Source organism: Somniosus microcephalus, chromosome 21 (assembly GCF_052327205.1).
Source record: "Somniosus microcephalus isolate GS21.2 chromosome 21, FLI_Smic_1.0, whole genome shotgun sequence".
Lineage (NCBI taxonomy): Eukaryota > Metazoa > Chordata > Chondrichthyes > Squaliformes > Somniosidae > Somniosus > Somniosus microcephalus.
In genome coordinates, this window is record NC_141007.1 from 73,415,430 (window position 1) to 73,430,673 (window position 15,244).

Genomic DNA, 15,244 nt, shown 5'->3' on the forward strand with positions numbered 1-15,244 from the left:
CAGCCTTGGCCACCTATTTCAGGGCCCTCTCTAACAGCGGACAGGAAGATGGCGGTAAGTTTACCATTGAGATTTTGGTCTCACTACTGCCTCATGCCTGCCGAAAAACCGGGCACAAAAAGACTAAAATTAGGCACCCATGTGTTAATTGAATATCATTGATTTATTGCTGTAGATTTTTTGTGAATAGAGACGTCCTTTGACTCCTGAAATAGTTTTCTGCACCTGTGGGCATACTCAATCAGGCCAGCATTTTAAACTATTCTCACTCTTTACAACAACAACAATATGTATTTATATAGCACCTTTAATGTAGTAAAATGTCCCAAGGCGCTTCACAGGAGTATTATAAGACAAAAAATTTGACACTGAGCTATACAAGGAGAAATTAGGGCAGATGACCAAAAGCTTGGACAAAGAGGTAGGTTTTAAGGAGCGTCTTAAAGGAGGAAAGAGGTAGAGGGGCGGAGAGGTTTAGGGAGGGAATTCCAGAGCTTAGGGCCTTGGCAACAGAAGGCACGGCCACCAATGGTTGAGCGATTAGAATCAGAGATGCTCAAAAGGGCAGAATTAGAGGAGCGCAGATATCTTCGGGGGTTGTGGGGCTGGAGGAGATTACAGAGATGAGATGAGCGGCCATGGGGGGATTACATATTACATAAGATATACGGCACAGAAACAGGCCATTCGGTCCAACCAGTCCATGCCAGTGTTTATGCTCCACTCGAGCCTCCTCCCGTCTTTCCTCATCTAACTATCAGCATAACTTTCTATTCCCTTCTGCCTCACATACCTATCTAACCTCCCCTTAAATGCATCTATACTATTCGCTTCAACCACTCCCTGTGGTAGTGAGTTCTGCATTCTCACCACTCTCTGGGTAAAGAAGTTTCTTCTGAATTCCCTATTTGATTTCTTGGTGACTATCTTATATTGATGGCCTCTAGTTATGCTCTTCCCCACAAGTGGAAACATTCTCTCTGTATCCACTCTATCAAAACCTTTTATAATTTTAAAGACCTCTATTCGGTCACCCCTCAGCTTTCTCTTTTCAAGAGAAAAGAGACCCAGCCTGTTCATCCTTTCCTGATAGGTATAACCTCACATTTCTGGTATCATCCTTGTAAATCTTTTTTACATCCTCTCCAGTGCCTCGACATCCTTTTTATAATATGGTAACCAGAATTGTGTGCAGTACTCCAAATGTGGTCTGACGAAGGTTCGATACAAGTTTAGCATAACTTCACTACTTTTCAATTTTATCCCTCTGGAAATAAACCCCAGTGCTTGGTTTGCTTTTTTAAATGACCTTATTAACCTGCATCGCTACTTTTTAGTGATTTGTGCATTTGAACTCCGAGCTCCCTTTGCTCACTTATATTCTTATTTTCCAAGTAATAAGTGACCTTCTTATTTTTCTTATCAAAATGTAGGACCTCACATTTATCTGTGTTGAAATTAATTTGCCAATTATGTGTCCATTCTGCAAGTTTATTAATATCTTCTTGCAATTTGTCGCAGCCCTCCTCAGTATTGACTATTCCCCCCCCAATTTGGTGTCATTCGCAGATTTAGAAATTGTGTTTTTGATTCCAAAAGGCTGCTATTCCAAGCCGAATCCTATGTACATATCACCCATCCTCGCTGACCTACATTAGCTGCTGGTCCCCCAACGCCTCAATTTAAAATTCTCATCGCTCTGTTTTAATCCTTCATGGTCTCCAGCCCTTCAACCCCCAGGAGCCAATGTAGGTCAGCGAGCACAGGGGTTTTGGGCAAGCGGGACTTGGTGCGAGTTAGGACACGGGCAGCTGAGTTTTGGATGACCTCAAGTTTACGTAGGGTAGAATGTAGGAGGCCAGCCAGGAGTGCGTTGGAATAGTCAAGTCTAGAGGTAACAAAGGCATGGATGAGGGTTTCAGCAGCGGATGAGCTGAGGCAAGGTCGGAGACGGCCGATGTTACGGAGGTGGAAATAGGCAGTCTTAGTTATGCCGCGGATATGTGATCGGAAGCTAATTTTGGGGTCAAATATGACACCAAGTTTGCGAACAGTCTGATTCAGCCTCAGACAAATGCTATGGAGAGGGATGGAGTTGGCTAGGGAACTGAGTTTGTGGTGGGGACCGAAAACAATGACTTCGGACTTCCCGATATTTTAATTGGAGAAAATTTCTGCTCATCCAGTACTGGATGTCAGACAAGCAGTCTGACAATTTAGAGACCGTGGAGGGGGTTGAGAGAAGTGGTGGTGAGGTAGAGCTGGGTGTCGTCAGCGTACATGTGGAAACTGATGCTGTGTTTTCGGATGATGTAGCCAAGGGGCAGCATGCAGGTGAGAAATAGGAGGGGGTCAAGTATAGATCTTTGGGGGACACCAGTGGTAACGATGCGGGAGTGGGAAGAGAAGCCATTGCAGGTGATTCTCTGGCTACGATTAGATAGATAAGAATGAAACCAGGAGAGTGCAGTCCCGGCCTTCTTTACAATGATGGTAATGGACTATCAAAACAATATTTGTAACTGGGCCTCCTGTAAAGATGGTTTCCTCACCCAAAGCTGTTTCTCCTAGAATCCACTTCCCTAACCAACCAAATGCTCTCGGACTTCATGCCAGCTCTAACACTGGATCTCTAATTGGCTACTCGGCCTCAATCTAGGCCACAGCTTTGCCTGTGTACCCTGCTAATTTTCTCTGGCATATCTTCAATAGTAGTAAATGAGTTCTTAGACGCATAGTAGCAGGAATGCTATTAGTAACTAATTCAAGGTTACACCTGGCCCGTGAGAACTGCCTGAATCAGACTATTTTGCAGAGATGAGATGCTTGACTTACCTCCTGAATCTAGAAACGCTTAAATCTTAGAATTGTTTTGGGGGAAAAAATTACGATTTGCTCATGCGCGGAAAATATACACGATTCGCGCATGTATATGTTTTCGCGCAAGCACAAATCGGCGTATTTTTTTTTTAAATTGCAAGGTTTAGGTATTACATTGGGAACAGCTGTGCGAGCCGGATAGAATCAATTGGCGGGCCGGATATGGCCCCGGGCCAAATTTTGCCCACCACTGTTCTAGACTCTCCAGCCGGGGGAAACAGCCTCTCATGATCTACACTGTCAAGCCCCTTAAGAATTATATACATCCCCTGGCAGAACTCCCAGAAAACCAACAAAGATGTGGTAGTGCTGGGAGTTCCCACTCCTGAGGCTGGAATGTATTATTCTCAACACTGATTTTGCTGTCTGTACAAACTGCAGAACTGTGCTGCATCTTATGGTATATTCACACTTTTAACAAACAAATACTAAAAAAAAATCCCGATTCCGTGTTGACTGACTGACTTACGTTTTGTCTGGTGTTGGAGATGCTACCACAGTTGTGACTAATGCCGTTATATTCATGGGGCTTGAGGTGGTGGCATTCAGTAGATGACAGCTTTCTGTTGATGTCTTGAGTTTCCTTATAAATTTAGCAGCAGGTGTGTGCATTTGAGCACCGATTCCCAAAAACATGGAAAGGCCAAAACTAACAAACATACCCACAAACGCTCCCTGGGAGAAATGAAATAAAGAAAAGGCTATTTTCAGGACATTATATAGAAGTACAGATAAACTAATTACTCTACCTTTTTTGGTTGCAGTGGTCAGCTTTAGTTAATATTGTTTTGGTTGTTCACTGGTAATAGATGTGCATTCATCGGACACAAATGGCTGGAATGTTTTCGGGGCTTCTCCCAATCTCATGCCATAACTTTGGCAGAAACCCCGGAGAAGCATTTACTCCGTTTCGCCGAGCTTTCCACCAATCTTCTGCCGAAGTTGTGGTGGGAGATCAGGAAAAAGCCCATGGAATTTCTACTTCAAAATCTTTATAGTTGCACCAAAGGCTTTTAACAATTTAACTGAGGAGAGATTTTATTTCAAGATTTCTTCAAAAGCCAAGGTAGCAGTGGGAGTGCCTCAATGCCCTGGGTCAGGGAGGGATAATTAGCCAGAATTTGTGCTTTAGAACACTATCCAGCAATCCCTGCTGATTGTTCACGCACGCACATCAGGATGAACATGATCAGGCTTGGCTGTAATGTATCCTTCCTCCCATGAGCAATTAGACTGTGTCAGTCATTGTGAAGTTTCACACATCAATGAAGGCCACACAGCTGAGTTACCAGGATATGACCCACACCTGTGAAACCATACTCAAGCAAGGATCAATGCCTGTAAGAGAGGGGAGGAGAGAAAATTAGCAGAGAAAGTTGATGGAAAAAAGTCCTGTCTGCTATTAGCCATTGTGAGGACCCCCTACCTCCTTCCCCAACTTACCTTTGCCAGCCCCCCACCGGCTCTGCTAAGCCAGTGATTTCCCATCCTCCCACAGCCAGCAAGCAGCAGTGGGGTGCCTGCAGCTCACTGGCTGCATGTAGATGAAGCTTGTATCTCATAATGGTTTGGGCCTCATGGGGGTAACAACGGGCAGCCTGCAGGTGCACTTCACCCACCACTCCTCACCTGTTGTGTGCAAAGTTAAAATTGCCTATTGGCAGAAACCAAAGTTATATAACAGAGGCAAGATTTAACTAATACGATAGCAAAATACTGCGGATGCTGGAAATCCGAAATAACAACAGAAAACGCTGGAAAAACTCAGCAGGCCAGGCAACATCCATGGAGAGAGAAACGTTTCAGGTCGAAGACCCTTCGTCAGAATTGAGAAAAAAGCTGGATATGAAACGGATGAAAAAGCAAGTTTGGGGTCTGGGAAATGGGGGAGGGGGTGAAAGAACAAAAGGGAAGGTCTGTGTGAGGTGAAGAGACATTAAGAGATATTCAAGGCGAGATGAGATGGTAATAGGACAGGTAAAGAGACAAAGGACGGCTCTAGATGAAGTGTGAAATGCGCTGGCAGAATGAGAGACAGCTGCCATGTGGGAGAGGAAAAAAAAAGGAAAAGGCACAAACCAAAAGTGTGGATAAAAAATATATAAAAATATGATAGGGGCCGAGGTTATGATCTGAAATTGTTGAACTCGATATTGAGTCCGGAAGGCTGTAAAGTGCCTAATCGGAAGATGAGGTGCTGTTCCTCGAGCTTACGCTGAGCTTCCGTGGAACAATGCAAGAGGCCGAGGACGGTGAGGTCGGAGTGGGAATGGAGCGGTGAATTGAAAAGACAGGCGACCGGAAGCTCAAGGTCACCCTTACGGACTGAACGGAGGTGTTCCGCAAAGCGGTCACCCAAGATTTAACTAAACTCACTTAACTCTGGCACACAGACAGGTAAGTTAAAGGCAAATGTACATTCTACATTCATTAATTTTAACACTGATTAATTAAATACAATAGTATAGTTAGAATATTAATTCTGTTGACGATGTGAAGCTATGTGGGCAGGTCATGAGACTGATTTGGCTATTTTCAACTGGAGAGCACGTTGCGCAGGTGGTGGGCTGGGTTTTTAAAAAATTTGTTTATGGGATGTGCGCATCGCTGGCAAGGCCAGCATTTATTGCCCATCCCTAGTTGCCCTTGAGAAGGTGGTGGTGAACTGCCTTCTTGAACCGCTGCAGTCCGTGTGGTGATGGTACCCCCACAATGCTGTTAGGTAGGGAGTTCCAGGATTTTGACCCAGCGACGATGAAGGATCGGCGATATACTTCTAAGTCAGGATGGTGTGTGACTTGGAGGGGAACTTGGAGGTGGTGGTGTTCCCATGCGCCTGCTGCCCTTGTCCTTCTAGGAGGAAGAGGTCGCGGGTTTGGGAGGTGCTGCCAAAGAAGCCTTGGCGAGTTGCTGCAATGCATCTTGTAGATGGTACACACTGCAGCCACGGTACGCCGGTGATGGAGGGAGTGAATGTTTAAGGTGGTGGACGGGGTGCCAATCAAGCGGGCTGCTTTGTCCTGGATGGTGTCGAGCTTCTTGCGTGTTGTTGGAGCTGCACTCATCCAGGCAAGTGGAGAGTATTCCATCACACTCCTTAATTGTGCCTTGTAGAGTCAGGAGGTGAGACACTCGCCGCAGAATACCTAGCCTCTGACCTGCTCTTGTTGCCACAGTATTTATGTGGCTGGTCCAGTTAAGTTTCTGGTTAATGGTGACCCCCAGGATGTTGATAGTGGGGGATTCGGTGATGGTAATGCCATTGAATGTCAAGGGGAGGTGGTTAGACTCTCGCTTGTTGGAGATAGTCATTGCCTGGCACATCTGTGGCGCGAATGTTACCTGCCACTTATCAGCCCAAGCCTGAACGTCGTCCAGGTCTTGTTCCATGCGGGCATGGACTGCTTCATTATCTGTGGAGCTGCGAATGGCGCTGAACACTGTGCAGTCACCAGCAAACATCCCCATTTCTGACCTTATGTTAGAGGGAAGATCATTGATGAAGCAGCTGAAGATGGTTGGGGCTTGGACACTGCCCTGAGGAACTCCTGCAGCAATGTCCTAGGGCTGTGATGATTGACCTTTAACCTTTGTGCTAGGTATGACTCCAGCCAGTGGAGCGTTTCCCCCCTGATTCCTATTGACTTTAGTTTTACTAGGGCTCCTTAATGCCAGGCTTGGTCAAATGCTGCCTTGATGTCAAGGGCAATCACTCTCACCTCACCTCTGGAATTCAGCTCCTTTGTCCATGTTTGGACCAAGGCTGTAATGTGGTCGGGAGCCGAGTGGTCTTGGTGGAACCCAAACTAGGCATCAGTGAGCAGGTTATTGGTGAGTAAGTGCCGCTTGATAGCACTGTCGATGACACCTTCCATCACTTTGCTGATGATTGAGAGTAGACTGATGGGGCGGCAATTGGCCGGGTTGAATTTGTCCTGCTTTTTGTGGACAGGGCATACCTGGGCAGTTTTCCACATTGTCGGATAGATGCCAGTGTTGTAGCTGTACTGGAACAGCTTGGCTAGAGGCACGGCTAGTTCTGGAGCAGTAGTCTTCAGCACGATAGCCGGGATGTTGTCGGGGCCCATAGCCTTTGCTGTATCCAGTGCGCTCAGCCATTTCTTGATATCACATGGAGTGAATCGAATTGGCTGAAGACTGGCTTCTGTGCTGGTGGGGACCTCGGGAGTAGGCCGATATGGATCATCCACTCGGCACTTCTGGCTGAAGTTGGTTGCAAATGCTTCAGCCTTGTCTTTTGCACTCACGTGCTGGGCTCCACCATCATTGAGGATGGGGATATTCTTGGAGCCTCCTCCTCCTGTTAGTTGTTTAATGGTCCACCACCATTCACGACTGGATGTGGCAGGACTGCAGAGCCTTGATCTGATCCGTTGATTGTGAGATCGCTTAGCCCTGTCTATAGCATGCTGTTTCCGCTTTTTAGCATGCATGTAGTCCTGTGTTGCAGCTTTCCCAGGTTGGCACCTCATTTTTAGGTACGCCTGGTGCTGCTCCTGGCATGCTCTTCCACACTCGTTGTTGAACCAGGGTTGGTCCCCTGGCTTGGTGGTAATGGTAGAGTGAGAGATATGCCAGGCCATGAGGTTATGGTGTGGTGGAATACAATTCTGCTGCTGCTGATGGCCCACAGCACCTCATGGATGCCCAGCTTTGAGCTGCTAAATCTGTTCTGAATCTATCCCATTTAGCATGGTGGTAGTGCCACACAACACGATGGAGGGTGTTCTCAGTGTGAAGACGGGGAGTGTGCTACTCATGTCCAATGGTTCCAGCGAGTGGCCAGAACCATTTTCACGGTCAGGCCCCATCTAAATGTTTTGGGATTGATCATTGATCGTACACTGAAAGGATCTGGTCAGTATGAAACAATTATTAATAAACCAGTGCGACACTGGAGTATGTCTGGAGGAAATCGGACTTCAAATGCAACACAAAGTTTGACAGGTTAAACTAATATTATACAGATCAGTAGTGAAGCCAGTTCTGGAGTATGGCATGCAGTGTTGATCACCGTACCTTTAACTAAACAACAACAAGAAGTGTATTTATATAGCGCCTTTAACATAGTAAAACATCCCAAGGCGCTTCACAGGAGGGTTATAAGACAAAAGTTTTGACACTAAGCCACATAAAGAGAAATTAGGGCAAAAGCTTGGACAAAGAGGTAGGTTTTAAGGAGCGTCTTAAAGGAGGAAGGAGAGGTAGAGGGGCGGAGAGGTTTAGGGAGGAAATTCCAGAGCTTAGGGCCCCGGCAACAGAAGGCACGGCCACCAATGGTTGAGCGATTATAATCAGGGATGCTCAAGAGGGCAGAATTAGAGGAGCGCAGATATCTCAGAGGGTTGTGGAGCTAAGGAGATTACAGAGATAGGGAGGGGCGAGGCCATGGAGGGATTTGAAAACAAGGATGAGAATTTTTAAATCGAAGCATTGCTTAACCGGGAGCCAATGTAGGTCAGCGCAGGGGTGATAGGGACTTGGTGCAAATTAGGACACGGGCAGCCGAGTTTTGGATCACCTCAAGTTTATGTAGGGTAGAATGTGGGAGGCCAGCCAGGAGTGCGATGGAATAGTCAAGTCTAGAGGTAACAAAGACATGGATGAGGGATTCAGCAGCAGATGAGCTGAGGCAAGGACGGAGACAGGCGATGTTATGGAGGTGGAAATAGGCGGTCTTAGTTATACTGCGGATATGTGGTCGGAAGCTCATTTCAGGGTCAAGGTTGCGAACAGAGTGGTTCAGCCTCAGACAGATGTTAGGGAGAGGGATGGAGTCAGTGGCTAGGGAACGGAGATTGTGGCGGGGACCGAAAACAATGGCTTCGGTCTTCCCAATATTTAATAAAGGGTCGATGGAAGGTTAACCCGGGATGATTTGAGGCTTTAGGGGACCAAATTATGAAGGAAGGCTCAAGCATGTAAACTTACTTTCACTTGAGAAAAGAAAACTGAAGGGAAACATGCTACAGATCTTAAAAACAATGAAAGAATGAACAAACAAAAGAAAGAATAAACTTGCATTTATTTAGCACCTTTCACATCCTCAGGACATTCCAAAGTTCTTCACAGCCAATTAATTACTTTTGAAATGTAGTCACTTGTTATGTAATAAAGTAACAGATATGGTTGAAATTAGCAAACTATTTAACTTGGGCAATAAGTATAGGATTAGAATATACAAGTTAAACATTCACAAGCCTCAAGCAAAGTTAGAGATTGGGAAAAATTTATTTCCCCACAGGATAGTGGTAAGTGGACCAGATTCATATAAAAGGTACAAAAGCAAAATACTGCGGATGCTGGAAATCTGAAATAAAAACAGAAAATGCTGGAAACACTCAGCAGGTCAGGCAATATCTGTGGAGAGAGAAACAGAGTTAACAATTCAGGTCGATGATCTTTCGTCATGAAAGGTCATCGACCTGAAATGTTAAAAGAAAGCAAGAAAGACTTGCATTTATATAGCGCCTTTCACAACCACCGGACGTCACAAAGCGCTTTACAGCCAATTAAGTACTTTTTGGAGTGTAGTCGCTGTTGTAATGTTGGAAACGCGGCAGCCAATTTGCGCACAGCAAGCTCCCAGAAAAACAGCAATGAGATAAATGACCAGATAATCTGTTTTCGTGATGTTGATTGAGGGATAAATATTGGCCAGGACACTGGGAAGAACTCCCCTGCTCTTCTTCAATATAGTGCCATTTGTGTCCACCTGAGAGAGCAGACGGGGCATCGGTTTAATGTCTCATCCAAAAGACGACACCTCCGACAGTGCAGCGCTCCCTCAGCACTACACTGGAGTGTCAGCCTAGAATTTTGCGCTCAAGTCTCTGGAATGGGACTTGAAGCCACAACCTCGTGACTCAGAGTTGAGGGTGCTACCGACTGAGCCACAGCTGACACTAACTCTGTTTCTCTCCCCACAGATGCTGCCTGATCTACTGAGTATTTCCAGCACTTTCTGTTTTTATTTTCTATAAAAGGTAGTAGGCATGGAGTCTTGGACATTTTTTTAAAAAGGGAATTGGAACAATAGCTATTGAGAAGGGGCCGTGGAGCTAGTAACTGCACCATTTGATTTAGGTAGGGGAAGGAACTTAGGAGTTGAAATTCAGCTTCAGTGCATGATAGTGCAGGCCTGCAGCAGGGCACAGAGGGAGTGGGAAACTGAAAGCAACATCTGCCTCCAAAATTTATGTTTGTTCCAGGTTTTGCAACAGCCCTGTGCCAGAGGCCTGTGCCGGGGGCGCAGGAGCCCTGTGCCGGGGGCGCAGGAGCCCTGTGCCGGGGGCGCACGAGCCCTGTGCCGGGGGCGCAGGGGGCGCAGGAGCCCTGTGCCGGGGCCGCAGGAGCCCTGTGCTGCTTCATTATGCAAGCTTCATTGGTCCCTTTAATTTTAAGAATTTGTGATGTCTCCTTGCTGCCTCGAGAATTCCAATAAATTGTGATATCGGTGTGTTAACGGCACCTTTAAAAGTTGGAGCAACGCAGAATCCTGTCGCTGCAGAGCCACTGGAAGAACTCTTAAAGCAGTGATGCAGTAGAGCTTGTTTTTGGGCCTTTTGTTGCTTGCTTTGCAGTGCATTTTGGTTGTCCTGTTGTTTGTTTTGGATGCTTATTTTGAATTTAAGTTTTGTTTCCCTACCATTTGAGATCGTTTATTTGAGAGAGGCAACAGCACCCGGTGGTTAGCATGGACATTCCCTTAGGAATTTTCCTTGTCCTTAGGAAAACGGAGGATACACAGTTCCATAGCCAGCAGCAGAGGCAGCTGCGCCACCAGCAAGGCCTTGAAAGAGGAACCATGGAGTGGTGGCCACTATGTCCACAGTCAGTTCTACAAGACTTGTCAAAGGTTTGAGATTTAATGTGATCCTTCCAATTTGCAAACACTTTTCTATCAAGGGCTTCTTTTGCCAGCAATCATGAAGACATTGATGAACTGCTAACTGTTTCCTGAGACCTGCCATAGCTGTGCAAATGACTAGTGCATTCCACAAGGAATATGCAGCGTGCAAGTGGGTACTGGGTTGTCTTCAATGGCTCCACCCACGAATATGGGTTGCCTTGTACTAGCGTCAGAGAGAGAAATGGTGTGTATTAAGATAAGAAAACCAGGTCTACTGCGGCCTAACCAACGGTCCTTAAAGGGACCACAACATGCCACCACCAAAAAATTAAGTTTAAAAGAAATGCTTACCTGAATGTGGAACGGGCTGGGTTCATGACAACCTAAATTTGTACAGGGGGCCTCAAACAGGCATTAGACCCCTGCTAGTTTATATATACAAGGGCCAATGCCTGCTTCAGGTGCGGGTCCGGATGCCTGGTTTTTTGCCTATACCAACATTGCGGGCGGCAGACGTCCGGCTCGAAATGAGAGTGAACTTACCGGCCGCTATGTTGGAGGCTTAGGCGCCTGTTTAGCACCTGAAAAATGGGCGCAGTTCCATTGAATTTCTAGGCCGACTGGTTGCAAATCATCGTGAATTTAATGGTATACCAGTGGTTTTTCTTTCAAACATAAATTTGAAGTACTGAAATGGTAGGTATTTAAAACTAGTCGCTAACATGGTTTTATTGTTAGTTTACGGTCTTACCTTGCTATTGCTTTTTGGAAACAAAGCTGCTAAAGTGAACACACCCAGTATGGGTCCTAGAATTAACCCATCAACACTTCGGGCTAGCTGAGTAGAAATATAAAAGGAACATTGTTACATCAACAGGAATAATAATATTGCTGTCAAATAAAATTTTATAAATTAAACTACATGCATTAATAATACATAATTATTTTCAACTTAATCCTGTGTTTACCTCCATTACATTTTCTTTCAGGAGAGAAGTTAACGCTGCCTGACCCACTGTTGAAAGCCCAAATATCATAGCTAAATATAATACAGAACAAAATTAGCATGGAAGTTCGTAGACATTTGTGGGATATTTACTTTTTCTTCTCTTCAATTTATTCTTCTCACTGCAATCGCCCCATGTGAATTCAGCTCGTGTGACACAGGACAAGGGCTCAAATCTGGGGCATTTCTGCTCGGCGAGGTTCAGCTACTCACTGGATAAACTCACTGAGGCATGCGGGTCTGCTTTTAGGATACTTCTTACTATGCATATGCCATCCATTTCTTGTTTGAAAGATGCAATTTGGGTGCTTGCTTGTTCCAACAGCAGTATAAATGCTGGTGTTTGTAACTTCTTTCTCTCAGCAGTGGGTTTCCATCAGAACAAGTTTTGGGTATTTGGCTGCCACCTCCGGGATTTTTCACATCCAATATGTCAAATTACAGCGTAATGAATGGAATGCACCATCTGACATAGCCCCTGCCATCACCACCTCAGTAAAAGTGGGTGTCAGGAACCGAACTCGCTGGGCGGGAAACCCACAGGATTGCCAGTTTTATCCCCGCCCAATATTCTCCGTTGAATTAAATGATGAGCAAAATCGTCCGGGGTGTGAAACCAGCGTCACACTCGATCCCGCCAGTTTCCCGACGGGCGGATTAGGTTAAAATCGCCCTGTTTGTTTCTTTCCTGCTGCAGCAAGGCCAAGGCAGTTGGGCAGGAAGTTTAAAAGTCAAAGGGCATACATAAGAACATAAGAAATAGGAGCAGGAGTAGGCCAATCGGCCCCTCGAGCCTGCTCCGCCATTCAATAAGATCATGGCTGATCTGATCCTAACCGCCAATCCACTATCACAGAACCATCTCCTGAATCTAACAGAATTAGACACACGAAATAGGAGCAGGATCAGGCTACACGACCCCTGGGCCCGCTCCGCTACCCACAGGGCCATGACCGATCCGAACCTAGACTCATGTCCAAATTCCTGCCCGCTCCCCGTAACCCTTAATTCCCTTTACTTCTAGAAAACTGTCTATTTCTGTTTTAAATTTATGTAATGATGTAGCTTCTACAGCTTTTTGGGGCAGCATATTCCATGGACCTACCACCATCTGAGTGAAGTAGTTCCTCCTCATCTCAGTTTTGAAAGAGCAGCCCCTTATTCTAAGACTATGCCCCCTAGTTCTAGTTTCACCCATCATCGGGAACATCTTCCCCGCATCCACCCGATCCAACCCCTTCACAATCTTATATGTTTCAATAAGATCGCCTCTCATTCTTCTGAACTCCAATGAGTAGAGTCCCAATCTACTCAACCTCTCCTCATATGTCCATCCCCTCATCCCCAGGATTAACCGAGTGAACCTTCTTTGTACTGACTCGAGAGCAAGTATGTCTTTTCTTAAGTATGGACACCAAAACTGTACGCAGTATTCCAGGTGCGGTCTCCCCAATACCTTGTACAACTGAAGCAATACCTCCCTATTTTTATATTCTATCCCCCTAGCAAGCCTAGAGCAACGGTTACAGAGCAATTGAGTGCATTAGACATGAAGCGCCTTTTAAAAAAAAATAACTCAAAAAGCGTTTTTGACTGTACCTTGGGCGGGGCGGGGGGTTGCTGCCATCCATGCTACACAGCGATTTTTCTACCCCTGCCCACCCGAGGCAGCTGACCCCAAAGCAGCACAATACAGTCAGGAGCCTGCCATGAAAACTTAAATGGGACTGACACCAGAATATCCACTAGGATCAGCACATAGGGGAACAGCGGGTAGCAAAGCTTCACTGTACCACTCATCTGGCGACATTCCTGTTGGATCAGAAAATCTGGACCATACAGTCTAACACCCCAAATCTGAATCTATGTAAGCACATATAGCAGACTTTAGTCAGAAATTAAAGAATGTTTATAGAAAAGAGCACACCAGCTTCCTCCAAATTAGTTCCTCCAATACATAATGAAAGGCTGTACATATTTTTGAGCCTACATGTATTTTTGTTTATATTAAATAGATATATATCTACACATAAGATTGCTAATCTTAACAAATCACTAATGGTGCTGGATCCCAACCATTTCTGATTTGCAACCTTGTCTAAAAAGATTGTTATACTTTTTGTTCTTCACAGGTCTGGCTGAGACACACAACTGTTTCCATCAGTTCTGGACATGTTTTTTTTTAAAACTGCCCAACTTAGTTACCCCTGTATCATCAAACCAAGCCACTCTTGACGTGCATCTACAGACACAAATGTCAGGGTAAATAATAACATCACTCTTCCTGTACTTTAAGCTCTGTCCTATAGGAGTTTCAGAAGTTGAAAGGTAACCTAGAAGCTTTGAGATCAGTGTCTTCTTGTTATCAGGCAAATGCTTCCAAGGTTTCCAGTTTGGTTTTATAATATCTTCCACAAAGACTGCAGCAAGAGCATTGATGCCCGAAGAGATTGTGCTGTGGATAAGAAAAATAAAGCAAGAGTTATTAAATCAGATACAGTATGAATACAGAATGCAAATATTCATGTCAATATTGGCTAGTGTGATTTTTTTGGGGTCAGTTTTTAGATTTCAATCACTCTTTATCTAATTGGTAAATACATATGCTGTTTTGGCCTCTCCTCGTTGTGAGGCGTGCTTCTGGGAAGGTTTACCACAACATTTTAAAAAAATTGAAGAGTTTCAACTGTTGGAGTTTACTGTGTCCCTTTCACACTTACAACAGTTAGCTTGTGCAATAGAGTAGAAATTAGTAAAGTGAATTCAGATTTGCCCGAGGTATTCAGGAAATAAAGTGAGTGGATTGTTTGATTCTGCAAGAACTAGAATACAGAGGCAGGGTGGAGACAACAATTCTTCTGAGAGGGCCTTGTACATGGAACGTAGCAGGGTAGGGCAGCTAGAAGGGCTGACTGGCCTTTGCTTATTCTTAATATCATATGTAATAGTGCTGTGTGGTTAATGTTTCTAAATCTATAATAATATTTTCTAGAATTTCTCTGGCTCCTTTTACATTTTCTCAATTTCCTTTAAGGACCCCCACTGCCCACCCCATTCTCTGGAGCCGTTGGGAGAAACCCTCATCACATTTACTCCTATGCCCCTACTATTGGCATTTTCCAATTGCTATGGACTGACTCACTGATTTTTTTATCTTCCTAACGTTAGGAACTCACCATGTGCAATTCAGCAGCTCATCACTTATGGTACAACATAAATAGCCCACTATTTCTCTCTGCCTCCCCCACGCACAAACATACAGCTATTTTGTATAATTTCAAAATTACAATAAGTACATTTTGTAAGAATTTATATTTTATTGAATTATTATTCTATCAAACATATTGTGGATTCTAATATCTAGAGTAACATATTACATACCTCAGCGTGCCACTAAATGCACTAGCGATAAAAAGTCCCGAAGCTCCAGGTATATGGGATAACAGATCCAAAGCTAGTAATGGTGTCAGCTTCAGAAAGATTTG

General features: G+C 44.9%; 1 protein-coding gene across 3 annotated transcripts in view; it reads right to left on the reverse strand.

Moving 5' to 3' along the window:
* Positions 1–15,244, reverse strand: part of LOC147102961 (sodium-coupled monocarboxylate transporter 1-like) — an 83,267-nt gene that overhangs the window by 20,452 nt on the left and 47,571 nt on the right. For all 3 annotated transcript variants that reach the window (XR_015073163.1, XM_085963946.1, XM_085963945.1), the window contains exons 10-14: positions 15,141–15,229; positions 14,093–14,214; positions 11,722–11,792; positions 11,505–11,591; positions 3,350–3,555 (exon numbers count right to left, since the gene is read on the reverse strand). Coding sequence is in view for 2 of the 3 variants with exons in the window: in XM_085963946.1 (XP_085820072.1) it covers positions 3,350–3,555; positions 11,505–11,591; positions 11,722–11,792; positions 14,093–14,214; positions 15,141–15,229 (575 nt within the window). In the remaining variant the exon portion in view is untranslated. The remainder of the gene's footprint in view (positions 1–3,349; positions 3,556–11,504; positions 11,592–11,721; positions 11,793–14,092; positions 14,215–15,140; positions 15,230–15,244) is intronic.